At 37.0% G+C, this 19,165-nt stretch overlaps 1 protein-coding gene across 24 annotated transcripts in view; it reads left to right on the forward strand.

Annotated features, from left to right (window-relative positions):
- The window catches only part of LOC143710812 (adhesion G protein-coupled receptor L3), a 347,776-nt gene that overhangs the window by 97,819 nt on the left and 230,792 nt on the right, over positions 1–19,165 (forward strand). For all 24 annotated transcript variants that reach the window (XM_077202032.1, XM_077202015.1, XM_077202025.1 and 21 more), the window contains one exon: positions 11,769–11,956. In XM_077202032.1, the coding sequence (XP_077058147.1) occupies positions 11,851–11,956 (106 nt within the window). In that variant the 5' untranslated portion in view covers positions 11,769–11,850. The remainder of the gene's footprint in view (positions 1–11,768; positions 11,957–19,165) is intronic.

Below are 19,165 nucleotides of genomic sequence, written 5' to 3' on the forward strand. Positions count from 1 at the left end.
TATTTACTTCAGCTTCAACTTAACATGAGTTGAGTTGAACTCAACTTTTGTGCTGATCTGTTTTGTGTTGTAAATTATGTTGTACATTGTCACAATATGGTGCGGGTTGAAGAAGGACTCAAAGTCAATAGGCTCCAATTCAAAATGTTTACTATTATATCACTCACAGGTACAAACAGAGAGGCAGGATGACGGTCAGGAACACACACTAAACACAACCATGTAACTTCAACTACAGACAAAAACTGACTGAACTGAACAAACTAAATACAGACACTGATGAACCAAACCATGTGACACAGATGAAGGTGATTAACAAGACACAGGTGATGAAGATAAGCTAATGATGGTAGGCAAGGTAACAGATGAGTGGCGGGAAAACAAAAGACATGTGACTAAGAATGAAAACAGAAGATCAAAGCAGACACAAACGTGACAGATATGTGTACATCAACTATTTTTTTTAATGGTGCTATATAAATAATGTTGAGCTGAGTTGAAATGAGTTGAGTTTTAGATTTAATAATAATAACAGCACTGTCCAGACAACGCTAACTCACAACCAACTCACTCGTTCTAATTCGTGGAATTTGTCTAAATCCCAGTGGTGTGTAGGTTTAGGGGCGGTGACAGGGGTAGGTCATTCATACTCGCAAAATATGTACGATTTAGCAACAATCTTACGAAATCATAAAAATGAGGTTGTATGAATTCGTATGAATTAGCCACCTCATAAAATTCATACGAATTGCAGTGAGATCGGGTTGGTCCAGAACACCATATAAATGGTAGCAATACACTATCATTTGATTTGAATGAATCTTCTCTAATGAATCTGCCTCATTTGAAATCGAAAGTAAAACTGATTGATACACACATGCTCTGCACACACAATAGATTTTGTTGTTGTTTGATCTCTGTGCACTTATTTGGACAAAAGACGCCTGCTGAGGGACTGAAAGACAAATCCATACGGAGTTTTACAGTTCTACACACACACTGTTGATCTGGGCACAGTTTATCTAGCTGCATTCCTCCCGCTGAGGGCACAATATGGTCCTCCACGTGGGACGTCTGATTGGCCACTGGGTCCCTCAATCACTGCCAGCATCCAATGGCGCAAGCTCTGATCATGTGATGCGGGATCAGCTGCTGTTCATTCTTCCACACACCTCTCTTCCTCCATCTGTTCATCTTGTCTCAGTAGCTGCGTCCCAGAGCTCATTCTGTTGTTTGGTGCTTGTATGAATCATAGGGTGGAGAGTTTATTGCTCAATCTGTCCATCAGGACAAGATGATATTGCTTTGGCCCTCCCGAGGACAAATCCGGTCCTAGAAAGATGTGTGTCGGGACGAAGGACACAACATGTCCACCACTGCGAGGGTTAAATGTGAGGGTCAGCGGGTTACACAATGGGACAAAATGAATCAAATGAATCTATTCACTAAAATAAATCCGAAAGTATGTTTATTGCTTCAGTTTACTTAAAGCTGTGTGCACAAAATGCAATATTAAAACGTGACACAATGTTTGGTCTTTGGAAAAGTATCTCGTTACTGGAAAAGCGGTGGCTTTATGAAAATAGCTGAACTACTGTCAGACTGCAAAACATTTTCTTATTTATGTTGTTTATGCATTCTATGGCTGGACTATTCAACTGCGAATGGGCCAGATAACCAAAAAAATCATGCAGAGGTGCATTTTTTTCTGAGTAATTATTCGATTTGAGCACTTTTTAATGCAGGTCACATGCTAAACATGACAAATAAAAATAAACACTCTTTATACTGTGATTATCGACATTTACTAATAAGGGTTATTAAAGTTTGGCAAGGTTCAGAAAAGGTCTGGCTGGAGAGCACAAACATGATGTCCTGTCAACAAACAGGATTTCAAAACTTGACTGTAATATAAAAACATAATGATAATTTTATCATTTTAGGGATGTTCCTACAAAGTAAGAACTTTCGAAAGATCTGCTAACATATTTGAGTATATACAAAATCACGTCATCTAATAGTATAGTTTACAAGAGCAATAAATGGGTCTCTGGGGTCTTTTCTGCTCACCAAGGCTGCATTTATTTATTTTAAAATATGTTTATATTGTAACATATAGTGTAAAATGTAATTTATTCCTGTGATGCAAAGCTGAATTTTCAGCATCATTACTCCAGTCTTCAGTCATATGATCCTTCAGAAATCATTCTAATATCCCGATTTGCTGCATGCTTAAGAAATATTTCTTATTATTATCCATGTTGAAAATTGCTCTGCTTTACATTTTTGTGAAGACAGTGAAACATGTTTTTTTCAAGAATCTTTGCTGAATATAGAAAGTTCAAAAGAACAGCTTTTATTTGAAATAGAAACATTATGAAAGTCACTTTTAATCAATTAAATGTGTTCTTGCTTAATAAAAGTATTAATTTCTTGAAAAAAAAAGTATTACTGACCCGAAACTTTTGAACATTAGTGTACGCTGGCATAAAATATGTAAAATATGTATACTTTTCAAAATAATTCTGTCAAATTTTTTTTTATTCATCCAACCACATCCAGACGGAAGATGCAAATTTGCCTTCAAAAACTGACCAGTTTGAAGCCATTTCCAAAGGCAGAATGTTGCAATCCTGAATCCAAAAACATTGGATTCAGCCTTGATGCCTTAACATCCCTGTATACTGCCTGAAAATATTTTTTCACGTTTCAGACACAGCCTGCAAGGGAACTGCATCCAAAACCAGAAAAATTTACATCACTGATTGCTCAGAACACACACACACACACACACACACACACACACACACACACACACACACACACACACACACACACACACACACACACACACACACACACACACACACACACACACACACGTACGCACGCACGCACACAAACACAAACACAAACACAAACACACACACACACACACACATGTCTGGTTCGCTATCTTTGTGGGGACTTTCCATAGGCATAATGGTTTTTATACTGTACAAACTTGATATTCAATCCCCTTACACTAATCCAACCCCTAAACCTACCCATCACAGAAAACTTTATGCATTTTTACATGTTCAAAATTCAAAGTTTAGTATATTTATTAAACCATTTCCCTCGTGGGGACTGCTGGCTGGTCCATACAATGTAGGTGAATATACAGTTTACTATCCTTGTGGGGACATTTGGTCCCCGCAATGTAATATTAATATACACACACACACACACACACACACACACACACACACACACACACACACACACACACACACACACACACACACACACACACACACACACACACACACACACACACACACACATTCACAGATTTCAAATGGTTTTATATACAGCTACTTAAATACTATAACCTAACCCTTTCAGAAATTTTCTGCATTTTTACTATTAACATTTTTTAAATGTTATAACTTATTTTCATTCCATTTTTACAAATGAGGAGTTTTTGTCAGATTTATCTCATTTCTGGGTACAAATTTGTCCACAAAGTATTAAGCCCCTCTTCCTTGATATGACTAACACAAGCAATGTATTAAAGCTTACTGTAATTGTGTGTGTGTGAACCCTGATTTGAATGGCAGTGTGTGTCTAGAGGAATTGTTTTGACTTTTTATCCACAATGAAAATCATGCAAAGTGAGGGAACACAATGCAAATCTGATATGTGTGTGTGTCCACTTTGTATTCTTGAGTAATGGCAAGTTTTCATTAGTTTTGGATCTCTAGATGAACTAAATTTGTATTTCCTGAATGAAAAAGCTGTGCTTTATACAGAAGCTCTTTATATAAAGTTGGATTATATGAAGTTGAATGGATTTATATAAAGTATCCTCTAAGGGGCCAAGCCCAACCCCTGAAAAACAACCCCACACCATAATCCCCCCTCCACAAAACTTTACACTTGGCACAATGCAGTCATGCCGTTCTCCTGGCAACCGCCAAATCCAGACTCGTCCATCGGATTGCCAGACAGAGAAGCGTGATTGGTCACTCCAGAGAACACGTCTCCACTGCTCTAAAGTCCAGTGGTGGTGTGCTTTACACCACTGCATCCAACGCTTTTCATTGCACTTGGTGATGAAAGGCTTGGACGCAGCTGCTCGGCCATGGAAACCCATACCATGAAGCTCTAGTCTACGCACTGTTCTCAAGCTAATCTGTAGGACACACAAAGTTTGGAGGTCTGTAGCCATTGACTCTGCAGAAAGTTGGTGACTTCTGTGCGCCTCAGCATGCACACATCCCTCTGGGATTTTTTGTGGCTGAGTTGCTGTTTGTTCCCAATTGCTTCCACTTTGTTATAATACCACTATAATACCAACAGTTGACCATGGAATATTTAGTAGTGAGGAAATTTCACAGGTGGCAACCTATCACAGTACAATGCTTGAATTCACTGTGCTGCCGAGAGTGACCCATTCTTTCACAGATGTTTGTTGAATCGTCTGTATGCCTAGCTGCTTTATTTTATACAACTGTGGCCATGGAAGTGATTGGAACATCTGAATTCAATGATTTGGAGGGGTGTCCCAATACTTTTGGCAATATATGGGGATGATTAGAATACATAAAGTACATGATATGATGACGCACTACATGCTACAAACCTATGTCTGTATCAAATCAACAGAGGTGGGAAGTCCAGGGGTCAGAAAGTAAAAGGGTAACACTTTATTCCGATAGTCCACTTTAGACATTCTACTAACTATAAGTAACCGTGCAGCTACATGTCAACTAACTGTCATTATTAGTATTAGTAGACTGTCTGCTTAATATCTCCTAACTCTTTATTTTGTTGGTCCCCCAACAGACACTCTACTGACTATAAGTAACTTAGCAACAACAAGTCAACTTGTTCTCCTAACCCAAACCGTAACACCTAACCATAACCTAACAGTCTACTGACAGTCTACTACACTCTACTAATACTCTAATGACAGTTAGTTGACATGTAGTTGAAAAGTTACTTATAGTTAGTAGAATGTCTAAAGTGACTATCGAAATAGAGTGTAACCAGTAAAAGTCCTGCCATAAGATTATTGCACCCATGAACTGAACTGAAGACAGCTGACCTCACTAATTAGTTCTACCTACTGTCTGAAAAACTGCTAATTAGCAAATCCAGGTGATTGGAACAAACTACTGAGGAGGACTTTTACTTTCTGAACCTGAACTTTCCACCTCTGCAAATCAAATATATTGATGTGTTTCAAGTGTTTTCCCTTTTTACTTAAATGATTTCTTGACATTTTTGGAAAATAATTTAGATTTTTGTATTGCTCTCCGAGAATTGTATAATGATAATTATGATTCTTTACCATTGTTGCAAACATATTTCGGGGTGGGGGAGTCAGGGGAGGGAAAATTTTAAATAAATCAATAAAATGTTCCCAAATGAGCCAATAAATTATTTGCAATAGTTTTGATCATGTGCCATCAAAATGCATGCAATAGAGGGTTAATTTGTGTTCCGAAGATGAATGAAGGTCTTACGGGTTTGGAACAACATGAGGGTGAGTAATTAATGACAGGATTTTCATTTTTGGGCGAACTAACCCTTTAAGTACTGTAAGAGTGTTGAACTTTCTTCTCCTGCGTCCTATTCTGCAATCCAGAATGGCAGCACAGCGGAAAAGCTTTGTTTGAGTCTTTTACTGTACAGGAGTGAATTTCCTTCAGTCTGAGGATTATTAATTTCACTTTTGGTGTGAGCATTTTTTTACTTTTTCTGCAGGTGTTTTTGCACATGCACAACACAATTCAGAACAAACCAAAAGTGTTTGGTTACCAATGATATTCGGTATAATTTTGCATGCGTGTGTGTGTGTGTGTGTGTTGAGTAAGAAAGTCATAAGGATTGGTAAATGATGACAACTTTCATTTTTGTGTTAACAATCCCTTTAATGTTTAGGCTTACTGGTGTTCAAATCACTATACGTGCTAACCAAACTGCTTGAGGAGTAGCAATAGTGTGCTGCCTTTGAAACACTGTAAGGATTGAGAGGTATTCAGGTTATTCATTGCGGTGGAAGCATTACATTCAACTCCCATCAGATAACCTTTGTGTCGCAGGATTGTGTTTCTCAGTGTGTGTTTGTGTGAGTGAAGATCATCCTAATGAAAGCTCTTGTCGCTCCACACGGCTCACTATAAGAGGAAACCAACACACACCCTGATCGTTATCATGATATGGACTATGTCCTACATACACACAAACACACACATAGATGGTCAGATAACACACATTTAAAGATGTGTGGGTGAGAAAAAACTCTTTGTGCCATTTATTGGACATTTGATCATTTCCCAACCACCCTACAAGAGCTCTAAGAATGAGTGTTATTTTAAGTGGTTGCATGTACAGTATGTACTTGTTTTAACAAGCAGCTTTCTGCTCTACTTTGCGGCTGCTTCTGTTCAAGAACCGCTTACTTTTCGGACATGACATTTTACTGTTTCACAGACAACAAAGCATAAAGTGACCAAAAACATGTTATATATTACCATTTCGAATTAGATTTTATTTTTAGATTTTCAGTTTTCATTTAGTTTGTTCAGTAAATTTGTTATGTGAAAAATTCTGAAGTGCTTTTAGAGCATTAGTTAAGATAAAATATTGAAATCGTGTTCCAGTGGGGGTGTTGGGGGAATGGGGGACTTTGGTCTCCTTCGGTTGAAATCGTCCTGAGAATCGTCAGTACCTTTCTCCTCAACTTTTTTTGTTGAAAATGGTAAAAAAAAAACGAAACACAAAGCAAATTGGCATGTGTGTTTAATAAAGTGCTATTACTAAAAAAACTCTTTTAAAAAAAACAAAACATTTTTGGTCATTGAAATTAAACTGAAATAAAATAAAACATTAATATTTGATGTTAAATTATTATACCTTTTTTTACATCAAATATTTTATTTTATTTAAACTTATTCGCTCAAATATATATACAATTCATATACATATATATACATTCATATATATACAATTCATTAAAGCTATTAATTAAAGCTAAACAGAAATATTTCAAATATATAACAAGGTAGCTTGAACAGAGTCAGTTTATTATCTTGAGTGAACTAAACAAGAATATTCTGAACATGTTAACAAACATTTGTTTTGTTGGCCTTTTTTAGATTCTCAAGGATTTGTCCAAAGCTTATCCAAATGTTGTTCCAACTTTCCAAATTGAGTTATCATTGAACAATGTTGTGCCAGTTCCCAGCATCCATTGCAGCTTGAATAAAATCATGCATTTACTGGCTAATTCATGTTGCAGCTGTTGTTGTCACTGTTATTTAGCTGTCATATGGTTCAGAGTTCATATTTTTACTGAATTAAAATTTGTTGATCACCACCATGTTTGAGATTTGTGTTGTGTTGAGGTATATGTGCATCTCACTGCAACTTTTGTATGCAGTTTATTTGCCTAGCGCAGGGGGAAATGTTTGCCTCTTGTTTTAAGAGTCAAATACTGTTCGCATCATGTAGATAGCTTTGAAAGTCAAACAGAATGAAAGAACAAGGATTGTAACCCCCTGCATTGCTAAATGCTTCAAAAGTATTTAAGTTGACTTTAATTGGAGTAAATTAGTTGAGTTAACTTAAGTTGAATGTGATAGATTGCCTTATTTTTATTAAGTTAGGTCAACCTTTTTTCTTTTTTTTCCCTTTAGAGTGAATTAGTAGTTTAGTTGTGAGTGTGTGTTTAGCGCCTAATGGAGTTGTAGCGCATGCCAAGAGGTCGTATTCACAGCAGTCGGCTCTCTCTCAAGAGTTTGTTTGCATCTGTGAGTGTTTGAACATATGTTAACACTGGCGAGTGTGTGACCTTAAAATGTGTCCTGTGGTAATTTTAATTTGAAGAAGATCCAAAACTAGTTTGAGCTAATGAGCGTATTTCTGGCCTGATACCTTCGCCAGATCCTCAAAGGAAGGAAATTCCATTTGGTTAAACGTGGTTATTTTGTTTTGGAGAAAGAGAGAGAGAGAGAGAGAGAGTGAGTGTGCGCAATTAGGAATGACTTAGTTTGGTAAAATTGCATGAAATGTGTAACAGCACGTGATAATTTCTGAAAAATCTCACCCTCATTTATAGATGTAGAGAAACACATTTAGCTCGAATCCCACAGCTGCTACAGCTGACTATGTGCTGCCACTTGTTTGTGTGTGCATGCGTGTTTAAAATGTGTCATGTTTTTCACATACTCCATGTGACTTCACAACTCCCCCTGTCACATAAGCACATGATAATGGTGTGCGTGTGTGTCTTTATTCAGACCTGTTTCTTTCTGGAAGTGCATGACAGTTGTGGTTGAGTCGGTGAGCAACAAGCCCAATGCACTCGCTGACGACAGGGAATCATGGTTCAAAAAAGCTCAGCAATTGCGCTGACACTGGGGATTCAGCCCTCGCCTGCTCCCCTGCTTCTCCCAGGATGCCCTTCTCTTCTCTCATTGGCTGTTCCTCTATCACATTCTGCACACATTATTGAGAAGATGCCCACACACAGCGACTTTTTTACACACACACATAAAACAACCAGACAAGTTTATTCAGCATCATGGGTGAAAGTGAAATCACACATTCTAAAGGAACAGTTTGTTCCAAAAATTTTAAATTCTCATGTTGTTCCAAACACATATGATTTAGAAAACAGTGAACACAAAATTTTGAATGTGTCACGCTACTGTTTCCCAGACAACAAAAGCATGAGGAAACCAAAAATGTGACAGTGTTATGAGGGTGAGTAAATGATTACTCTCTTTTCATTTTTGTGGTGAACTCTTTCTGAAAATGGATGTTGCGATCGTCTTTTAATCGCTATTGTGATGTATATCAGAGTGAAACGGCTTCTAGAACAAGAACAAATCTAGGGCGGTACTTGATTTTGTTAAAGGGAAACTAAACACTAAAACAACTTTTTTTAGTTAATGATCTGTAAGAATGGAGCTTCATAAATGCTGTTCATTGATTCGAGTACATTTTTTGACATTTGGGTTTAAAGTGTTTTAATTCTACAATATATGGTGTAAAAACGTTTGAGTGCTGCCCTCTTCAGGTTGAACGGTGGCTACTGCAGTTGAATTTTCCTATTGTAAGTTGTGGTACACTCTGACGTCAGAGGGTACCAGCTAACCACATCCTTGCCAACAGAGAGGTGCACGCCCCCCTCCGCTGGGCTCTGCCCACTTTTCCGGCATTTTTCAATAATTGCCAGTGGGTGGAGTCAGGCTCTGACCAGGGGTTTAGTTACCCTTTAATGAGAAATTGATTGGATGGTTGTGGTTCGCTATTGGTGGATCTCATGTGAGTGACAGGTTGCCCCGCCCTCACACAAGTATACACATCATTAGAGAAGAGAAGAGATGTCGCTACAAGATAATGCACAGATAAGAGATAAAAAAAAAATAATGCACAGATAATTCATTTATAGTAAATACTGCAATATTCCATCCATTTTGATTTCATGGTGACTTTCAACCAGTGTTATTGTAGTATTATTGATATACTTTTATAGTATTTATTATTACATCGAATTTCGGCTTACATTTAAATTTTTTATTTAAGGTTTAGTAATTTTGTTATTTGAAACATTCTGAAGTGGTTTTGATAAAAATATTATTTTTATAAAAAAAAAAACCTTCATCTATTATTTAAAATTAAAATCTTAGGTAAAAAAACTATGTGGTGGTAATATGGTGCAACAAGTCATGCAGAAAAAAAAGACATGTATTCAAAATATATTTTACTTGATAGTTAGAGTCAATGACATTAAATTTAAACTTTTGGTTAAACTTTTATTGTGAACTATAATTCTAACTGTTATTGTTAAATCTGTAACTATTAATATATATATATATATATATATATATATATATATATATATATATATATATATATATATATATATATATATATATTGGTAATTTAAATAAAGCTGAAATAAAATATATGTTTTATATATTAAAAAATAAATGTATAATATTATATAAATGGGTATGCACTACCAGGCCAAAAAAAAAAAAAAAAAAAAAAGTCGCTTGAAGAAGACACATGACTAAATCAAAACATTTACATCAAGAAGTGCATCAATTTTTGGTCAAGATCTTGTATTGACAATGCAAGACTCCAGCACTCTGTAAAGTCTCCATTAGCACATCCCAAACACTTTCACTGAATTTAACTCTGGACTCCGAGGTCCCAATTCATGTGTGAAAATGATTCTTCATGCTCCCTCCAAATCATTCTTTCACAATATGAGCCTAAAGAATATTGACATTGTCATCCTGGAATATGGCCATAATCGAGTCTTCGTACATGATTGCTAAAGAAATGAAAAGCTAAACACTCTATCAGATATGGTTAGAAGAACTGTTACCAAACATATAACATGATAGAAAAACATCTGAATCACTGCAATAATGATTCAGTATAGACTCTTAAGCATTTGGCTATTTAAGCAACTTTTTTTTTTTTTTTGTCCAGTAGAAACTCTGTGCTTCAGTGTTTGGTTTTGCCCAGTCTGAAGTGCTTTGGAGATTTCAGGGCCTGAAGAATCTGTAAACATCAGCACCTATTCATATCAAGTGCAGCGAGCCGAGCGCTCGGGCATTCCACAGGATCCTTTATCAGCCAGATCCCAAGAGCCACAAAAACAACAGGATTCCACAGGAAGGAAAGGAGCTATTGAGAGATGGAGAGTGAGGTGTTGAAAAGCTTGTTTGTTACTAGGGGTTTAACTAACGTTATGTGGCTCGCAATACACCTTCTCATGGCTTTGAATCTGTAAAAGGCTTGACGTTTGTGCTGCATCTGCTAGATACAGGCTTTATATGGGTTATGTCTGTTATGGTCATTATGTGGTGTTATTTTCTAATTAACACTAAAGCAATGCTGCAAAGCATCATGGGACCCTACGTATCAGTTCCCACATAGACATGTGGAGTTATTTATTTTTTTACTGCCTGCAGGAGATATTGCGAGTGTTTTTTCTTTTGATGAGTGAAAATTTCCTTGTCAGGTGACCTTTGACCCTGGACATTCCATCACTGTCGTCAGCCATCTGGAGAAATTGCTCCCTCTTCTTCAGGGAAAAAAAGTCAAACACTGTGTTGTCGCAAATCAGATCACACGTACACATTAACATACTGTGTGCTGGTATCAGGGTATCAAACAATAATACTGTGATACTATGATGTAACACTGAATTATTGCCATATTCTTTAAGGCACTTTATTGCTTTAATGATTAACATAATGTATTGGTGTTTGTCCAAAAACAAACAATGGCAGTACCATGATATAAGCAGCTACTTGATGGTGGTTTAATTGGAGATGTTAAACCTTGATGTGCTCACCACCATAATAAATTACTGATAACCTGTAATGTTAAAGTGATAAATCAGCTGATGCTTGGCTAATTTGAATCAGTTGTTAATGCTATAGCAAAAACAAAAATTATTACAAATTGTTAAATAAAACCAAAAATATATATTAGATGGAATACTTACAAATGATTATGATTGTACGATTGGCTTTGGCCTATGAAGTGTTATTTGTCTCTTGTGCCAGTTGCAAAATCTGCTGACAGCCTTTCATTTTATTATAAGATATTTCTGTTTTCAATTTTGAGGGCAATGCTTAAACAAATTTGCATAAATATTATGTAAACAAAGTTTTCAGTGTATCTGTACCATTGAAAATCCATGCCGGTTGACCACTAAAAAAAGTGTTGTGTTCTTTTTGTGTTCATAGGTGGTTTCATAGTTGTTGAACAAAAATAACCCCTCTGAATCTTGAGTGAACTCACTACATAGTCACCTAACCAGTCTGCTGGATGGGGAGGAGCCACATACGAACCAGCCAATCCAGAATGAGGGGTGGGGCCATGGGGGTTTTACAAGTGCTGTTATTGGCCAGTCTGCTGGAGCCTGCAACTCTAGGTGAGTCTTATACTTCCACTGAAATATTAATAACTGATGTTGTAGTCAATTTCCTTTTTTTTTCTTTTTTTTCTCCTATGCATTTTTCTTTGAAATGCACAATTTCGCAATTTGTGCTTCATTAAATAATATAAAATATTTTTGTAATATTTGGACTGATCAATCAAACTTGAAGGGTCATTAAAAAAAAGAATCCCCTCCGGAATTCACTTTTGGCCATTACTATATATATATATATATATATATATATATATATATATATATATATATATATATATATATAGCTCACTATGTTTTTGGAATGGAGAACAAATTGATTCTGCGAAACCAGTGTACATCTTCCTTGAACAGAAAATGACCATAATGGGCGATTAGAGGTGCTGCCATCATTTTAGAGGATATTTAGCCACAGAATGTTGTACAGAGAGTAACGTAATTGTAGATTGGGGAAAAATAACAGCACAGTATAGAAGTAGGATTCAGGCAGTGGGATTTTGAGAGAAATTAGACATAAAGATGTCTAATAGCATGAGGTCGGTAATTATGTATTTACCATTTCTTTGTTGGTATCCATGCATTCCTGCTCATCTAATTAGAAAAGCTAGTGTTCGCATTGTTCTGTTTTTCACTCAATACACAACAGTCTAAGTGCACACACAACAGAAAAGCACACAATTTCCCCAATATGTTTTTACAAATAGACTTGCACAGGCCTAAAGCCTCAGAGCTTTTAAAAGCACACAGATATCCACTGATTTTACAGTCTCTGACTCTGAATTGCTATAAAGAAAAAAGGAAACAGCACTCATGCATTAAAGGCAGCCATTCCTCTGAAGATACTGAATCTTTCTGCTGTAATTAAATTACCTGAAGGATTGTTTTTGTCCTTCATAGAGGAAAGAATAAATCACTATTCGAGCTGAGATATTGTTGTCTACAAAATGTATATTTTCATGTGAAATTTGAAGGACACTGTGTGCGACTGAAAGGTTCTCTTTTAAATCTTTTAAAAAAGGAGTTTCACAAAGGATAACATATCATGTGAAAATTGTCTTACTATCTGATGTATTAACATTTAGATTACACATTGTGTCTCCATTGATAATATTTTAATATTTGGATGGTGCGTGTTGGTCAAAAATGTAAATGATTTTTTTTGTAAACGAAATTATCATGTTTTTTATTTAATATTTTGTATGTATTTTGTAATATATTTTTAGGGGATTTTATATACAAAATTATATTTACACTGTATTTATAATACATTCATTCACTTTTTTAACAAAGACCTGAAAATTTAATTTCTAACTTAAACTCGTAAATCTTGAATGCTTTTAGAGCAAAGACTTAAGTTTGATCTATTTTCAAAGACGACACTTGGCAGAATATTGCTAAAGTGAAAAAAGTTTAAAAAAGTGAACTTAAAAAAGTAACATAATTTTACGTGTATTTTAATGAAAAATGCATTAAAAAACTATTTTCAGTTTTAAATGAAAAATATATTTTCAAAATCACGATTTACTATAAAACTGAAAGAAAATCAAAGCCATAAATCTAAACAAGTTGTGATCCAAATTTGAGCTTGATATCTCAAAAAATTAGCTTTCAGTAAGATTTTGTTTTGCCGCAGTACCAAGCGCTTCCACTATATAAAATTGGCCTTTCCAATGTGTTCATTTTTTAACCACGAGTAGCACAAGTGTGACTATTTTTCACAGGACTGTTTAACCTTTTCTAATCATGTCCATGATTTTTTTTTGTGTGTGTGTGTGTGTGTGTGTGTGTGTGTTTGTGTGTGTGTGTGTGTGTGTTTGTGTGTGTATGTGTGTGTTCACATAGCAAGTGCCAAAAACCTTTGCCAAGTTTCATTCCAATTAAGTAAAAATTTCAACAACAAAAAAAGACGCAAAGTTTTTCAGTCAAAAATTACAGAAGAGCACCAGAGGGTTTAAAAAACAACAACACAAAATTAAAATCACCCTATTTATTGTCTTACCATGTGTTCCTGGTCTTATAGGGTGAGTGCGTCGTCAGTGGATGTTATTTCAAAGAAAAATGCCTTTTGTAATGTCATCCATCCAAAAAAAATTAAAATGTCTGTACTGATAATCAAACTCGCTAAATCCCAGTGTTCACAGTTCATGATAAAAATTGGGAAATGCTTAATTTTACAGGACAGTACTTACAGTGTACTTACCTAGAAAGTACTGTGTAATATAAAGTAAGTACATGGATTAAGGGTAGGTTTAGGGGTAGGTTCAGGGTTAGTACCTAGTTATTACCCTGTTATTACACAGTTATTGTAATTACTATAATAAGTACATAGTATGTACATGGGAAACAGGACTGTAAAATTAAGTGTTACCAAAAATTGTGTATGGATAATACCAGTCAAAAAATTTTAATAATTACTATTTGTTTTTGAAAGACGTTTCCACAAAAGTATGAAGCAGAACAACTGTTTTCAACATTGATAATAATAAAAAATGTTTCTTGAGCAGCAAATCAGCATATTAGAATGATTTTTGAAGGATCATGTGACACTGAACACTGGAGTAATGATGCTGAAAATTCAGCTTTGCATCACAGGAATGAATTACATTTTAAAGTATATTCACATAGAAAACCGTTCTTTTAAATTGCAATAATATTTCAGAATTTTACAGTTTTTACTGTATTTTTAATTGAAACTTTTTTTTCAGTGCAGTCCATCACGTTGCTGAAAAGAGACTTATTTCAAAAAACATCCTAAGTATTCCTAACTTCCTACCTGTAGTGTACATGTAAACATTAGTATCCAAATTAATTAATCTACCTTACAATATAGGACACATAGGACCAGATTTACCAACATCTTACATAAACCCTCTTTTGGCGTTAAAAAACTACTTTCTGAATTCACAAAAGGCACATGAAAAATTACCACTGAAAGGGTGTGGAAACAGTTATTTTTGCGGCTAACATTATTGCATATGCATTTGAAGGAGTTTCCCTTTCAGACGCAAAGGTTATGGGAGGAGAGTATTTAAATGAATCATGAAAGGTGATTTACTGAGGTTTGCGCAAGTCAATCTACTGGTATTTGCGCTATTATTTACTGCCAAAAAAAGCACGTTTTAAACAAGACACTAATTTGCATGCAGAACTTTCCACTCCCATCAAGGCTTTTTTGAAATAGCATTCTCATGCTAATTTGCCCTGTTTAGTAAATATGGCCTATAGTATGTACATTGTGACTATACCTGTTTCTACAGATGGCATATTTGATACTGAGTTGACTTCAAGAAAACCTCCACTGAAGTAAAATTTCAGCAGTGAAACTAGCAAATTAATCATATTCATTCTTCCTCACGTATTGTAGCACAGCATACATTAGATGAGTCTCTATCCTGTGACAGTCCGCCCACATGTGGATCTTTATCATAATTTCTATGTATTTAACAACAGACTAAAGTCAAGTTTGATTTTACAAGATGTCAAAGGCTAATCCCAGACAACCTAACATCTCTCTCTGTCTTTCACCTACTAACCTACTTCAGCGGATCGCAAATCCTGTTTCACTGCAAAAAAAAATAATAATAAAAAAAAAAATATATATATATATGAATCAGTTTTTTGTCCTATTTTCTTGTACAACTGTGATGGTGATGGTAAAAATGATATGTCGATTTTGTGTTCTCTTTCAAATGTTTTACGTTACTGCAAGAACTGTTGCATTTGCTTGCAAAATGTTTGCACAAGACGGCCAGATCATATCACCGAGACAGAGAAGGGAGGGAGGGAAGCCAAGACAGGGCCATTATGACAGTCCATAAAGTCTTTAGCAGAGACCAGGGAGGGACGGGAGGGTTGAGCCAGGTAGGCTCAGGCAGGGCTAGAGTCCTGGCAGAAGGCCAGGCCGGAGGGACAGACCAGGCAGGCTCCGACAGGTCTGGAGTCCTGGCTTAGGGGCAGGGTAGTGCAGGGGGGTTAGGCAGAGCCGGCACAACTAGTAGCACAGCAGAGCTGGCAAGACAAGATACTCAGGGGGCTCTGGGATAGCCTCCTTGGCCGTTTCTGTGAGAGCGGGCTGCTCAGGGACGGCCTCCAGGAGCTTGAGCCAGGCCGGCATGACAGACAGCATTGGCATAGGCTTCAGGGTAAGGAGCTTGGGCGGCGCCGGTAGGACAAGAAGCTTGGGCGGCACTGGCAGGGCAAGAGGCTTGGGCGGCAGGCAGGGCAAGGAGCTTGGGCGGCGGCGGCAGGGCAAGGAGCCTGGAGACGGCCTCTGGGCCAACAGCAGTCTTTGGGACGGCCTCCGGGCATTGTGGGATGCCCTTTGGGAAGCCGCCCTCCTCCGTTTCTGAGATCGAAGCGGCGCTGAAGCCTTTTCAGCCACCACTGGGTGTGCAACAGGAAGAGTGAACAGCTCTGGGACCACCGTACTTGGGACCACCGAAGTCGGGTCCCCCTGGACCACCGGACTTGGAACCACCGAAGTCCTGGACAACCGGATGAAGGGAAGCGACTGGAGCCCTCCTTTTCCTGCGCTTGCGAGGGTGAGGTGGTGTGAGAATGACAGCCCCTGAAGAAGCTGCAGCTTCTTCAGCCACCACTGGATAGGAGGAAGATGAGACCAACCTTTTCTTCCTCCCTCTCCCCAAAGGGGTCATCAGAGGACTGGGGACTTGGCAGTTTGTGAGGTGAATGGGAGGTGGGCCAAGAGGCGGAAGACCACCCACCTCTCCGCGATTGTAAACATACCCCACAAACTGCCAGAATGACAGTCTCCCCAGCATCCCAATCTACCAGGCACGGACAGGCTCATCAATGCTGTTGTTGAACATGTCCTTTAGCACTGCGTCGCTGATGTTGAGCCCCTCCGCTAAATACAGGGACTAGTAAGCAAGCTCCTTCACACTGTTCTCCCCTTGCCGAAGAGAAAGGAGCTTGCTACGTCTCTTCACCATCTGATAAGCAGGGAGATGGAAAAAGGAAGATGCCCATTGTTTATTGAGTCCTTAGTTAGCTGGTTTGTTCTGCCAGGTTTTAGGTAGGTGAAAGGAGCAAGGACTCAAGTACAGGACAATGGATATTTAATGATAATAAAATAAAACAAAACAGACAACAAAAACTACCCCAAGGGGGTGACTTGACTTGACTTGATTTGACAGCAGGGAAACACATAGTGTACATACGAAGACGAACCAGGGAGCACAAACAAAGCAGGTAACGAGGGAGGACAGGTGGGGCAAATTAATCCATAAACAGGTAACAAAATGGGCATGGTTACACAAATTGATAGGAGAGCACATGGCTCAAAGAAACTCATGACAAAAACACAAGCTGCATGCAACACAGCAGAAGACAAAACATGACATGAAAGCACATGAAACAAATCACACAGACAAGACAAAACAGGAGTGTCAGGGCTCTTTCACAAAACCAAGAAACCAAGAAAAGTGACAGAACCCTGACAGATCTGTATGTTTTAAACTCATCAAATATCTCTACACACATTTAGAGTTTATTACATCTGGATGGAGGATATAATATGGAGGATTTTGTATTTAACTTCCAAACATTTCACACAGTCGAAATCAAGAGACCAATGGTACTTTTTTAGTTTTGTGTTTAAGGCATCTTCACAGTAGATCAGTATCGGTATTAATCACACCACTTTCACTACAATAACAGCATTCAACACTGAAAAGGTTTAAAGTGGTGCAAACACAGGACAGGATGACATGCTTAACTGGTCAAAACATCCATCTGACACATATATAAACAGTCTGACAATAAAACAGTATAAGGCAGGTGGACGGTTGAAGACTCAAGAAGACAAAGGATCAAAATGCCCTTCCATATTATGTCTGTGTGTATCTGTATGTTTGACGCATACCTACACTCCCTCTCACATGCACATTGAATAAATAACCTGAGCTTCTTCTTTATCTACGCCATGATGCAACCCTGAGGAAACTGTGCCGTCTGAAGCAGTGTGTTTTTGTGTCTGTGGTTTCCTCGTCTTCACTCCAGTTGCATTCTGATGTTCCTCCATACCAGAAAAACCTCCGTTGTGTGTCTTCGACTTTATAGCATTTTAATTTTTGTAATTTTCACTACACAACTCTCAGGAATATTTGACTGATTGTGTAATTGACTGCTGTTTCAGGCAACTGATTTACCGTACTGTGCAAGTTTCACGTCTTTTCTCATCAGATCATTTTGGTACATTTGTTTATTTTCTAGTAGGCGTGTAATAAGCAAGTTAATGTACAATGAGTAAAATAATCCTTTACTTACTGCATTATAGTGTATCTCAAAGATTGTTATACACTAAGGTTCAACATTTTGGGGGCAATGATGCATTAAATTGATCAAAAGATTTCTATTTCAAATAAACGTAGTTCTTTTGAACTTTCTGTTCATCAAAGAATCCTAAGAAAATCGCGGTTTCCATAGAAATGTGAAGCAGTACGACTGTTTTCAACATTGATAGTAATAAGAAATGTTTCTTGAGCAGCAAATCAGCATATTATAATGATTTCTGAAGAATCATGTGACACTGAAGACTGGTGTAATGATGCTGAAAATTCAGCTTTGATCACAGGAATAAATTACTTTTTTTCAAATTATATCACAATAGAAAACAGTGAACAATACTTCACAATTTTGCTGTTTCTACTGTATTTTTGATCATATAAATGCAGCCTTAGTGAGCATAAGAAACTTCTTTCAAAAACATTCAAAAATCTTGTTGACCGCAAACTAAAGACTCAAACACTTTATGAATTTTATGAACAGCTTTTTAACACACTTTATCACTAGAATAAATAAATAAATAACCTGTTAAACGTTTGTAATGATTTAAGGCATTTCTCTGTATATAGAACCATTTGGACATAAAGGGCTCTTTAAATTTGAGTCAAGAACCCTAGGGTTCTATATAAAACCCTTGTAGAAGTGTAGAAGGTTTTGGACCCCATTAACTTTCATTAATATATGAGCAAAAACATTATCCCTCATATGTAGCGCAGTGGTTTACTTGCATGCACATTAGTAGTGGTCTCCAGACGAAAGGTCCATCTCGCACGAATATACCAAGAGAAATGATCAAGAATAGTTTTGTGTCAGTCAGGATATTTTTGACGTTCTTAATTTCTTTTTGTTCAGGGACAGTTGCTAATAGCATTCGGGCATGAGCTCGCTAAAACTGTCTAATTAATT

This window comes from Siphateles boraxobius, unplaced genomic scaffold (assembly GCF_051911475.1).
Source record: "Siphateles boraxobius isolate OS27281-9 unplaced genomic scaffold, OSU_SipBor_1 48, whole genome shotgun sequence".
NCBI lineage: Eukaryota > Metazoa > Chordata > Actinopteri > Cypriniformes > Leuciscidae > Siphateles > Siphateles boraxobius.